Raw genomic sequence first — 12,985 nt, 5'->3', positions numbered from 1 at the left:
ATTACATAAAGATGATTTCAATTATGTTGATTTTTAAAATAAAAAACATTGAAAACTGTTACAATAAATTATTGGTTAAGGTATCAGGGGTAGGAAAAGAAGTGTTATTTTTAGGGGGTAGGGAGATAACTTAGCCACTTCATACATTTCTATCACATATCTGTTTCTTTGACTTTTACTTCCCATCTCCATGCCAAGCCCTTAGTGGTCCTGAACCACTGACAAAACCATGATTAGACTAGCTGAAAGTAAAGAAATGGGAAGAAGAATTCAGAAAATCATTTATGTTCCTTTGAGTTTTTTTTTTTTTAAACCCTTACTTAATCCTTGAATACCCAAAATGGAAAAACACATTACCACCTATGGAAATTATCTAATTTGGGTTAAAATAGGTCTTTCCTAAAGCCAAGGAGCAGGAGACAGGCCCCAATGCCAAGGAAGTTTTAGCTCACTTTTGGAGCTCAGGAAAGTTCAATAAACAAATCCTGGTACAGTGGACAGAAAATATATGTGCAGTAATTTAGTTAGAACACTATGACTAATGTTTTTTAACAGCATCCTTCAAATCTAATCAAGCATATCTCCAGAGGAGAAATATTCTAGAATATATGCTCAATCCACTATGATCATCGCTATCTACTACAGAGTGGAATGTTACATAAGAAGTTTACTGGTCGGCAAGAATCCCTGCAGTTTCCTAAACTGGCTCTGTTGTTTTATAAGATGAAGAAGCTGATACTTCGATTGGTGATGAGATCTGTCTAATGTCACAAAACCAGTTTTTAAAGAAGTAGGCTCCTGAATATTGCTCAGTTTAAAGTGCATTGCACTATGCCATCTTTTATTCCCCCTTGACACCAATTTAAGCCAGAAATCACCAGGCTTATTTGGCGTAAAAGTTTCTGGCTCAAAACCTTGGGCCACATCACAACTTTATCACTTTTAGCTGATCCTAAAGCCTTACCCTAGTTTGTTCTGAGTTGATGGGAAATTATATTAAAGGTGAGATCATATGCCAATGAGGTATTTTCTGTACTCTTTTGGCAGGTCCCACATTCATCAGACAGTAGGAATTCTGTCCCAACTAGATGCTTCACACCATGGCATCTTCTTTAGGAGCCCATCACTCTGAGTGAGCAAGGGAAGCGGGTGGAAGATCAGTAGTGGTCTTTTAACATGGATTTGAAATGGCTTTGCAAGTATGGCCCAACTTCTTTCTTAGTACAAAGGGTTTTAATTATGTAGATTAGTGCAGGAAGTGACAGGATCTAATAATGTATTGTTAAGAATATAAGTCTTGGTATCAGATAGAACTGAATTTAAATCCCACCTCCAATATGTACTGGTATGGGGACCTCATGTTAATCATTTAATCTTCTTGGTCTTTACCTATAAAACATGAATACAAATATTCCCCTTAACTTAAAATTATAAGTATTAGATGAATTACCATATATAAAACACCACTTAGAATACAAATTGAATATTTAATAAGGTCACATGTTTTACCCTATGAAGAGGTAGAATCAGAAAGATAAGCTTAAATCAAAATATCAGAGAAGGTCCTAATATCTATATCTCATAGGGTTTTAGAATGAATTAAGGAAAAAAATTTATAAAGTAGATTTCCTTGGAAGTCTTTAAAAATAATGCAGGTCCTGATTTTTTCATGTTGGCCAATTGCCTTTCTATTGAAATTAGAAACAAACAGTTCACTGCAATATCTTCCAAACACTGAGGATGCACCCAAAATTTACCCAAAGAAACAACATCTTCTATTAAGAAGCAGGGACTCTATTTTTGTTCCTATTCTCAGACATGGTGTACTGATGTACACACTGACTTCCCTTAAACATCTGTTCAGAGGTGTATCTACTAGTGGAATGTGTATCTACTAGTGGAATGTGTGACTTCAGGGAAGTCAAATTTGTTGCATTCTTTTTTCTCTGTCTGCCAGGAGGTTGGAATCTAGACTAGCAAAAAACCCATTTCCAAGGACCACATTTGTCTGTTTCATTTTTACTTATGCCTTTCACTATAAAGAACTGGGGACATATGAGAATGCTACATTCATGGAACTAACTAGGTTGACAAGTGAGGTTATGATGCCTACCTAAAAATCAGGGTAATATTACCCATAGTCACCTGAGTTCCTTGAATGATAAAACATTTCTTGGTGTCTAGAACAGTCCTTGTTTACCGATCTTGAGGACCTGTTTCACATTAATATCCTATCCCACTTTAAATATTAGAGGCAGTTTCAACACTATATTAAGCGTTTTACTTAAAAATTCAACCTGGCCATATTGCGTTATTGTGTGTGTGTGTGTATGTATGTGTGTGTGTGTGTGTGTGTGTATGTGTGTGTGTGTGTTTGTGTGTGTTATTGAGGTTATAAAATCACTGTACAGAAATCTTTAAAATAAAAGCAAGCATGTCACAGAGGTTCAAAAGCAGTCATAGTTTTGTGATATTGCAGAATATAGGCACAAATTAACCAATAAACTAGGTAATGAGTGTTTGTCATGGACACTATCTACATAGACATGCAAGAGGTTGGATTGGGAGAAGTGATGGTACAAGAGCAATATAAAACATGGCCCTTAGGCTTCATCAAAGATTTAACATAAAGATTATAATGAAGAGCAGTTTGTAGAATACTATCATTAGGTGAACTGATTTCAGATTTTGGCATACTTTTTATATAGCTTTGGAAAACTTCAGTGTGCTTCATTTCTTCTATGGCATTCTATGCCAACTGCTTTTTTTTTTTCCAATCTAAGTCACTATTTGATTTCCATAGAAGACAATTTTCTATGTCCCTGCTTAGTTGGATCACCTTGTCAATATAATCATGTTTATCAGAAGTTCTAAACCTTTCTCTGCTCAGGACTACGTGTATGTCTTAATAGTACTTAGAAGATGAACTGATTGTCATAACTCAGATTTCTGACTGCTTCTTTCTGTCAATCAGTGCCTACACATCTTCAGACTATCTTCCAGCACTGACCTACTGCTTCTATCATATCAAGTGATTTTCAGTTCTTACATTATCCAGGACACCGATATTTATTCTACAATTTCCCTCAACTCCTGATCCCTGCCCACCAACAGAATTTTTCAGCACTAGAATTTTCCATATTAAACAGAGTAGGGAAGAGCAGTAACCCATGGATGGTAGAGAAAGTAAATGAATTAGAGAGCTAGAAAATGTACATATAAAATATCGTCTTGCATCCCCTATAGGTGTAGTTATTCGACTTTAGCATGCATCAGCATCACAGAGTCACACTTTGACAACCACTGCCACACATGAATTAAATCATTTCCAAATAACACTTATAAAACCAAAAGGCCTCTCATTTCACTCTGTGCTAGTGAGTTCTGATCCTGGGAGCCCTTGAAGTGCCTTTGACAGAATTCTAGTCATTCATGATACTTACGAATTTTTTTTTTTTATACTGCATGAGCATGTGTGAGATTGTCTGGTCTTGAGAGAGCCCATTGCTCTCAGAAGATCTCAAAGGGCTCATTGACCCAAATACAGTTTAAGGACTCCCACTGATGACATGCATACAGAGTCAAACCAACACATTTGAGGAAACACTGATATTAGAATACAACATAATAAGGACTTTTAGTCCTTCTGTAATTCTTCTGTTCATTTTATGGTTAATAAAATAATTATACTATTACTACATTAGCTTTTGTGATCAATTACTCCATTTATTTATGATTACCCACTGACTACTATCCATATGTACATAAAGCAAACAATCAGTCAAAAAGTTTATATGGAACACCTATTATGGGCCTAGTATCATGTCAGCTCAGTGGTGTACCCAATGATTGTAGAGTCCCCACTAACAGGTAACTCTGGGTGAGGATGCTGGCATCTATTACTTTTAAACCCCCAAAGGTAAGAAGCTTGCTTTTCTTGCCCTAAGTTTTTCTCATGTGCCTTGAAGAGCACGTAATAAACCATATGAACACAACCAATGATCACTAGATAAGTAAAATAACTACCCCCAAGGGTTTTGTATTGTAAATGTCAAAATGATATTGCCAGATAAACAAAATATCCATAGTTGCCGATTGGTCACAGTCTTTTCACCTGTTTTCACCTTTTCTCACTGCTTAATAGAGGCGATTGAGACTCTACTAATACCACATATTAATAAACTACAAAACTGACTCGATAGGAAAGACAAATTGAAATTTAAATATGACACAGTTGCAAATTTTTCTTTACTCCAGATGACTGGCATAAGAAAGAACTCAGTTAAAATAGGCTGGGAAAATTACCTCTCCACCACATCTTTTATTTAGCAAGCAATAATGGTGATGGCAAAGGATTCAGGAAAGGAAAAGCATGCTGCCCAACCACACATACCCAACATGCTCCCGTCAATAAATATGAAGTAGGCAAACCCTCTACTTAGATTTAAAGCAAATGAATCATCTGCCCAGTTTCACTAAACCTCAAGGGACTGCTCAGCTTTGTTAAACTGAGATCCTTCTCATCCTCTGGATCCATTCAAACAAGATGCCATGTTAAAAGGAGGTAAGTTATGAGGTTTCCTGAGGAATCCCTAACTAAGCCCTCCTTTATTCAGGAAAAGGAGGATATTTTTCACTCAACAATCCTGAGAAAGTTATTTTTAACTGTACACACAAGCTAACTATATTAAACAAATTAATAAGTATATTAATGATTTTCTATGTTAGGCTGTTCATTTACTGAAGCTGGGGGGCCTTTCTATTCCATTTTCTCCATGGAAGCATGCACACATCCTCATACACATTAGCAGAAAGCACATTCTTTCCTCTTGGGGAACACCTGTCTTGGGAGTTCTTCATTGTGCATCTTCTGAGTGTGCACAGGGTCAAGCACATGAATGGTGCAGTGACTCCTCTAGAAGTCACATTTGTCCCTGAAACTTCAGTCACCTGGAGACTGCATGCCTCATTGCCTGCAGCAACTCAGTCCTGACAGTGTAGAATGAGTTTAGAAACCTCATGTGAGCAATAAAATTTGAATTGAGAGTCCAAAGAACACGGTATATTTAATGCTGAAATAATGATTTTTTTGTAATTTTTGCTGATTGTAGAATTTTTCCTTTCCATTTGTTATAGGGCTGTTATAATAACCATGCTTTGGTTTGGATTTATTTTATGGGAAAGGAATAAAGCAGGACTAGGTAAATGAAGTCATCAGTTAGGTGTACATCCCTATTTTATATATATTGAATTTTTCTGCTTCTTTTGCTATTAAAACACACACACATACACACACAGCACAATTCCTGGAAGCCTTACTATATCCATAACCCACTGCTCTCAGACACATGCTCACAGGGCACCAAAATACAAACTCCATACATGTCAAAATCAAGCCAGGCTGAAGATGTCAGGTGGATATGGCACCAGGTGGATGTGTAATCAGTAATAAGAAATACATTGAGCCCCATAATGAAAAGAAATCCCCCAATTGATCAGGATTCCCCCTCCCCCTTCCATTCACTGATTTATTAACCCTGAACAAAGATGTAATTGCAGGGTCTCAGAAACTTTTTTTTCTTTTTTTGTTTTTTTTCTTTCTTTCTTTTTTTTTTTTTTTGGCATTTGTTTGATTTGGCTTTGAATTTCTTAGTATCTAGTTGTACCATTCATTGCCTGTTTTCTTCTCTCAGTTACCCATCTCCCCCACCACCACCCCGAAATGAAAGAAGCATCAGCTTCTGAGTCGTAAGGATGAGACCTCTGCATTTTCTTTGCTTGTTTAGGGCAAGAAATGAAGTGCTGCCTCTTTAATTGGCAGAAGCATGCAGGAGGAGCATACCTTTAATTTAGTGTTGGGATACCTCACTTGCACCCTGGCTGTTGTCTTATTGGAGACGGCAGCCTGCCTGAGATCCTCTAGCACTGAAATAATATCATCCAGCACGCATTTCTTATCCTGATTTCTCAACACACACAGATGGGAAAAAGTATAATTATAGCCCTTGTGGTTCACCTTCATTTCCAGCACGGCTCGGTGGGTCTGCAGGATCCCCTCAGCCTGAAGCAAAATATTGTCCCCGGGTGGGGAGAGGAGGATCACCCTACCATACCTCCCAGGGGTGTGTAAGTCCGAATAGAGCTGGCTTTTGGACTGGTCCAGGGGGAAAAGGCTGCTGGCCAGGCTGCGCTCGATCTTGGCCAGGCTGTGGCTGGGAGCGACCAGGCGCTCCAGGTCGCCCTCGGGTTGGAAGCGGTTGAGCGCGCTGAGGCCGAAGGTGATGGTCAGGACTGCGGGCACGGTGAGGAAAAAGACCGGGTGCCGGCTCACGCACAAGCCCAGCCTGTGGCAGAACGACTGGAGCCCTCTGCGAAGCACCTGCCGCAGCATCCTCCACCAGATCCAGCTCGCAGGCACTCCCGGCCGTCTTAAAAAGCACATGTGACACGTGTAAGCGCCGGGCTATCCTGCTCTCCCCCATCCCATCCCATCCCCTCGGGGCCACCCCCCTTCCCACCGCCGCCGCCTCCCCACCCCCTCTGCGCTCACCCCCCAACCGCTCCGCCTGGTCTTTCCCCGGCCCCACCTCCATGCGCTCCTACTACTCTTTCAAACACTGCAGCAAGTTGCAGCAAGGCGGGCAAATATCCACAGCGCGCGTGGGGGCGGGCGGCGGGCGCTGCGGGGGCGCGGCGGGGCCCACCCCCTCCCCGGTCTCCCCGCGCCCTCGCCGCCTCCCGCGCTGCCTCTCACCGCATGAGCAGCGTTCCCTTGGTCTAGCCCTTCATCTCGGTGCTGCAGTCCCCCTGCCTCCCTTGCTGGAGGTGGTTCTGTGCGGAGCGTCCCACAGATGTGGATTTCCTCTCTGTCCTGATGGGGTTCGGTGCCTAACTGGAACCATGTGCCTCGGTGTTGTAAGAAGCAGACATGTGCCCCGTGGGGGGGGGCGGGGGGAGGGAGAAGAGAAGGGGGGGAGTAGATGGGGAAGGGGGGCAGCTAAGCTTTTCTTTTTTTAAGATGCTGACAGTTATTTTTAGAGTTTTGTTTTCCCTCTTCCTGCTCCGCTGGAGTGAATGGAAGAGGAAATGGGTGAAGGTGCTGCTGGCCCATTGGAACAGGGGCAATTAGAATCTAAGCAGGAGTGGGGCGTGGAGGGAGGGGGCTCCAGGGCTTGAGGAGGCAGCCTTCTTGCCCCACCAGTTTCCTTGTGCCCTCGAATTCTGCCTTTTGGCCAAAGAAAAGGAGCAGTAGAGGATGATGCTGCAATTTTAACATCCCACAAAGCATGCAAGGGATTTTCTTTCAATACCATTCCACCAGTCCACTGCAGCTGGGGGCTGCCAGAGACCCCCTCTATCCTCTGTGCTGCGTTGGGGCTTTCGGGATGCCTTCCTTCCTTTGGATGTTAGAGAGGAGGCATTTGCCAATAGAAGTGTCTTGTGCTTTAGGGTGTGTGTGTGTGTGTGTGTGTGTGTGTGTGTGTTTTCTCAAAGTGAAGATCTACAGGCAAATGTGGTTTCTTATACACTCACTTCCTCTACTCTTGAGGTTTAAGAACAGAAAGTTCTTAATGTTGGTTTCAAGCCCCTCACCCAAGTTTCCCTACCATTGGAACTGTTTCAAGCTATGTAGTTTAGATTCATTTTCTCCTGAGTGGAATTCAAGAAACAAACAGGTCAGGTAGTTTTGCCTAAGAAAAAGAGCTAGGTAGAAAACAGGTAAACACACTTCAGTCCATGTGGAAAACAGTGAGTCTCCTTCACCATATAGCGGGAAAAAACCCCACCCACAATATCTCCCTGAGCACCTTCAAGTGTGAAGGTGAGGAACTCTTTCCTTCAGATCAGATCAATTTCAAACATTAGTATCCGTGTATATTATTTTTATTTATTTATTTTTCATTTATTGTGGCATTCACAAGTTATGTTGTAGAAAAAAATATGAAGAAATCTTGAAGACAAATTCAGAAGTTTGTGAATTGGAGATCGGCTTTTCAAAGTTTCCCTTCTCTTTGGAGTGACTTCATAGAGAAGATGGAATTTGGAGAGATGTTTTATGCACTTTTTTAAGAGCAGAAGGACCAATTTTTCATTAGATGCTTAGAAAGGTACCCATCTATGCATACAAACAAGCTGAAGAACTCATCCTCTAAATCGATGCCTTTTATTTTTTTGTGGTGGAATTGATTCTTCAGTTAAGAAATCAGTGAGACAGCAGAGAACTCAGAAATAGGAATGCTGCTTAAGGAAAAGAGTCTAAAGGATGGTGTCATAAATAAGATTACAGAAAAATTTCTAGCCTTTTAAAATTGAAAGTGACCTTGGTGACCATTCAATTTGAATTGTTACTGAGTGCAGGAATAGCTTTGTAATATCCTTGACGGTTCTGCATCCACCAATGCAACAACATTTTCCACATCTAAGAACTCAGCAATTTTTCTAGGAAGCCCCCTCAATTGTTAGACGGTCTCTTCTTGTGTTCAGATGAACACAGTGTCCTTGAAACATTCATACATTAGTCTTTCTCCATTAATACGATGTTCCCTTTGTATCCAACTGTTAGATTTTCATATAATTTCAGAAAATGTGTTCCAGTAGTGCCACATGATCAGAAACTTTTGGGTATTCAGCCCAGACGAAGTGTTATCTGTTATCCATTTTCTGCAGCCTCTGTATTACATTAAGCATACTTGGCCATATCTTTTATATCAAATTTTCTAAGAAATTGTCTTTTTACAAAATATGCTACAAGAAATTTTAGGAATGGACACTGTTGAATAAATTATCCAGTGCCTTTCAGTCCATTTTATAAATAAGGATACTAGGCATTGTAGAGATTGATTTCAAGGTCACACTCAGTTATTTGTGAAGCTGGGATGGTACGTGGGTGTTTTCTTTCTCAGCCCATGTGTTTCCTTTGGTAGCAATGGATAGGCCTACTCCTCCCGTCTTGCCAATAAACTAATGTCCGAATGATGTCATCTTTTATTACTCTTTTCATTTCCTTTGCTTCCTCCTCCAATAAATTCAATAGAATTAGGAAAGAACAAAGAAACCAAAATATAATTGACTAAATAATGTATGGTGTGTTCCTGAGATGAACTACTATGAGGTAAACACAAATTATATTTTAGAATCATAAGGCATGGAAATACATTTGTTAAATGTTAAGTGAAAAATTATATACAGTATGAAACTACCTTGAAAAATAAAAGTTTACATAGAAAAAAAGATAAAGTCTGTATTAAGATGTTTCTATTTATTATTAGATGATGATCCCATCATCTAATAAAAAAGATTTATAAAAACTCTTTTGTTTTAGAACACTCTTACTTTTAGTTATAGAAAATTTGCAGGTGGTACAGAAATTTCCTTTATAACTGTATCCAGTTTCCCCTATTAATATCATTCATTAATATGGTATATTTATTATAATTAATGAAGCAATATTGATACATTATTATGAAATGAAGTTCATAATGTGTTCAGATTTCCTTAGTTTCTATCTCATGTTCTTTTTCTTTTTTCTCTCTTTGTGTGTGTGTGTGTGTGTGTGTGTGTGTGTGTTTGTGTGTTTTACTAGGGATGAATCTAGAGGTCCTTTACCCTGAGCTACATCCCTAGAACTTTTTATGTTTTATTTTGAGACAGGGTGTTGCTAAGTTGCTTAGGTTCTCATTAAGGTGCTGGGGCTGACCTTGAACTTGCAATCTTCTTGCCTCAGCCTCCAGAGTCACTGGGATTATAAGCATATACTACTTACCGACTTTGTGCCCTTTATTTATTCCAGGAGTCCATTCAGGATACTACATTATATTTAGTTGTGATGTTTCCTTAGGCCTATTCAGGCTGTGACAGTTTCTCAGACTTTCATAGGTTTTGATTATTTTGACAGCTTTGAGGCCTGCTAATCAGATATTTTGCAGAATTTCCCTTAAGTGGGAATTATCTGGTATCTCCCTCATGGTTATACTGGGATTAGAAATTTTAGGAGGAAGAACGTGAAGTACCATTTTCATCAAATCACCTCAGGGGTATACTCTATCCGTGTGTCTTACTGTGGTTCCTATGAACTTGATCACCTGCCTGAAGCGGCGTTCCTCAGGTCAGGGTTTCTTCATTGTAGGTTGATTCTTTACTTTCTTTCATGCTGTTACTTTGGAGGGAAGTTACAGTGAGCAGTTTCTACTGAAGATGTGGGCAGCTAGATTCCACCCTCTTCCTTCTAGAGGCTGAAGTCTCAGTTATTTGGAACTCTGCACAGGCTATTTATCTATTCTATTCATTCATTCTTTTATTTATTTTGATAAAGATTCATAGAGACTTTTGTGTATTTCTTCTTTTACTTTGGTTTATAATTCAGTGCTATGTTGTTGCTCAAATTATTTCAACTATAGCCCCACTGAGAGCTCTTTTGGTTGATTCCTGTGTTGCTTTGACAGGCTGTATTATTCTGGGGTATTTTTCTCTCTTTTTAAAAAGTATTACTTACTTTTTAGTGTTGCAAGGTATTCATCTTGTGTCCTTCCAGGACCTTTCCTTTAATCAGCATATCTCCAAGGAGTCCTGGATGTTTTGAGAACAGTATTAGAAACATATCTGAGGGCTAGAGGTGTTTGGTGCCATTATATCCTTTTGCTTGTAATCTCCCTCAGCTAAAAGCTGGGTATGTAGAACTCTGTGTACATGCATACGTTACAAGTAGTTATTTTATGACTATCCTGAACTAAATCTGAGTTTATAGTAAAGTAAATATCAATATGTATTTATACTGATGCCTTCAACTCTAATCTGTTGCCACACAGATCACTATAGCTCCTTCTTCTTGCTTACTTGTATTGTAACCTTCTCTCTCAACACTAAAAATCCTGGGTCTATGGATAATTTTCAAATTGCTTTTCTATAACAAAAAAGTTATTAATTTTTTATTTGAAAAATTTATTTAAATGAAGGAAGAAGGGCATGGCTGCTTAATTTTGATATTGTGAAAAGCTAATGTTAAATTCTATTAGGAATTCATTAAAAAGATAAATTATAGGCTAAGAAGAAGGAACATGTTAGCACTATTCCTGATCAATGTACAAAGAGTTCATTATCACCAAAATGTTAGTGGACATCAATCACATGATAATTCTTGCAAATTCAATTTAAAATAAAGCTTAATGTAAAGCCAAAAGTAATGCATTTAGAAACCAGTTAGTAACAACACCATAATCAAAACTACTTAGTACACACGGGATTCATCTTTGCTGATATATGGTCAATATTGTTTTTTAAGCCTTAGAAACAAAAAATGGGATTTATTTGCTTGTCTTTTTGCAGGGTGTGCAAGAACCCTTGCTTAGACATAGAATAGCTGAGTTCTAAGCCAGTCCACATTTTCCTTCCTGGGTGTTTTGACTGAGATACTGTATTTTCTGATTCTCAGTTTCCTTGTTTATAAACTTGGATGATATTAACTCACTTAATCACTGTAGTCATATCACTTCTAATCAAAACTATATATATGCTATATTAATTAACCCTGTAATACTAGCAATTAACAAATAAGCCTCTAAAACTCAGTGGTTAAAAAAACAATGAAAGTTTATATCTTGTTTACAGTTAGCATTCTTTGTGGATATTCCTGGTTGGCAGGGAAAGAGAGAGGCCTTGGTTCTGCAAAGTTATTCATCCACCTTCTATTAGTGACTTCTAAAGTTATTCTTGAAATCATTCCTACTTAACCATCTGACAGGGGAAGAGAACCTGGAGAAGCACACCTGGTACATTTTTACAGCTTGGTTTGAAAATAGCATGTACCCTTTCTTGCATTCCTCAACTGAATTGGAACTCCAGAGAGGCTGAATGATGCAGTTTAGCTGTGTGCCCAGTGGGCAGAGGAGCTGAGTTGGACCATCCAACTGCAAATTCTTTTTTCACCCTCCTGCTGGATTCTCTTGCTCTTTTGGCCTCAAGTCCCCATTACAAGTTCAAGACTAATGTCTGATCTCCTTCTGTCATTTTGTATGGAGCTTGTTCAGACACTGATGTCCCAAGCAATGCTGGCTTTAGAGTTATAAAAAATACTCTTTGGCCTCCTTTTATGATGGCTTTAAGGAGTTTTCCTGGGACTAGCCAGACCTCTTATCTCAGGCTTCTTGTATCCAGGAAGGGCACAGCTGAGAGATGCCATTTCAAATGTAATTTTAGTCATTAGCATTTTGGATGTCTCCAGCTGCAACCAACTTAAATTATAAGGACATTTCTTATCTCACATAACAAGATATCTGAAAGAACAGTAGTTACAGAGCTAGCTAATTTAGAGGATCAAGGGTGTCGTTAGGAATCTCCATCATTCTCTTCCTTCTGCTTTTTCCATAGAGCGTGAATTCTGGACTGGTGCTTGCTCTGCAGGTAACACATCCAGGCAAAACAAGATCCCAAGAAAGAAAAAGTAGCCTCAGCCTGCCCTATGTGTCTCTTCTAAGAGTGAAGAAGCACCTTCCCAGATGACTCCCAACAGATTTCCTCTTAAGTCTCATTTCCTGTGGTCATGTCTAAATCAATCACTGATGAGAAGAAGAATAATGTGATCAGTTTAGATCAATCTGGGGTCACACTAGGGCTGGGAATGGGGCCAGCCTTCTCTCTGAGCATACTGTCATGTGGAAGTTTATCTAGGGTTTACTTTGTGTATTGTTTTAAATCAAAGTTGTTTTAGGAAGAATGGTATGGTCGTGGGGATGTTTGGATATTGGGCAGCTGACACTAACCTGGGTGCTAGGTAGGGTTTTCTGTATGAATCACATTTGCTTCTGGAGACCAAACTTTTTGAATAGAGAATAAAGCTATATTCTGTCAAAGGAATGGTTTTCCTGATTTAATTCATTTTGTTAAAAAGCTTTATAATAATATGGACAGGAGGTCTAATGATATTTTTAAAAATTCTATTTAAATTGGTTACGGGTATAGAAAAATCTATGTTTGATCACCGTGTCTATGT

The 12,985-nt window shown here is 39.1% G+C and overlaps 1 protein-coding gene across 2 annotated transcripts in view; it reads right to left on the bottom strand.

Annotated features, from left to right (window-relative positions):
* The window catches only part of Ptchd4 (patched domain containing 4), a 177,314-nt gene extending 170,872 nt beyond the window's left edge, over window positions 1-6,442 (bottom strand). Inside the window, exon 1 of one of the 2 annotated variants that reach the window (XM_076860111.1) lies at window positions 5,843-6,442. In XM_076860111.1, coding sequence (XP_076716226.1) covers window positions 5,843-6,442 — 600 coding nt within the window. The remainder of the gene's footprint in view (window positions 1-5,842) is intronic. The other variant, XM_076860112.1, reaches the window with a different exon arrangement.
* Window positions 6,443-12,985: the final 6,543 nt, after the last annotated feature.

The sequence above is a fragment of the Callospermophilus lateralis genome, chromosome 6 (genome assembly GCF_048772815.1).
Source record: "Callospermophilus lateralis isolate mCalLat2 chromosome 6, mCalLat2.hap1, whole genome shotgun sequence".
NCBI lineage: Eukaryota > Metazoa > Chordata > Mammalia > Rodentia > Sciuridae > Callospermophilus > Callospermophilus lateralis.
The sequence above is the reverse complement of the archived record's forward strand: the minus strand, read 5'-3'. Positions and strand labels throughout refer to the sequence as shown.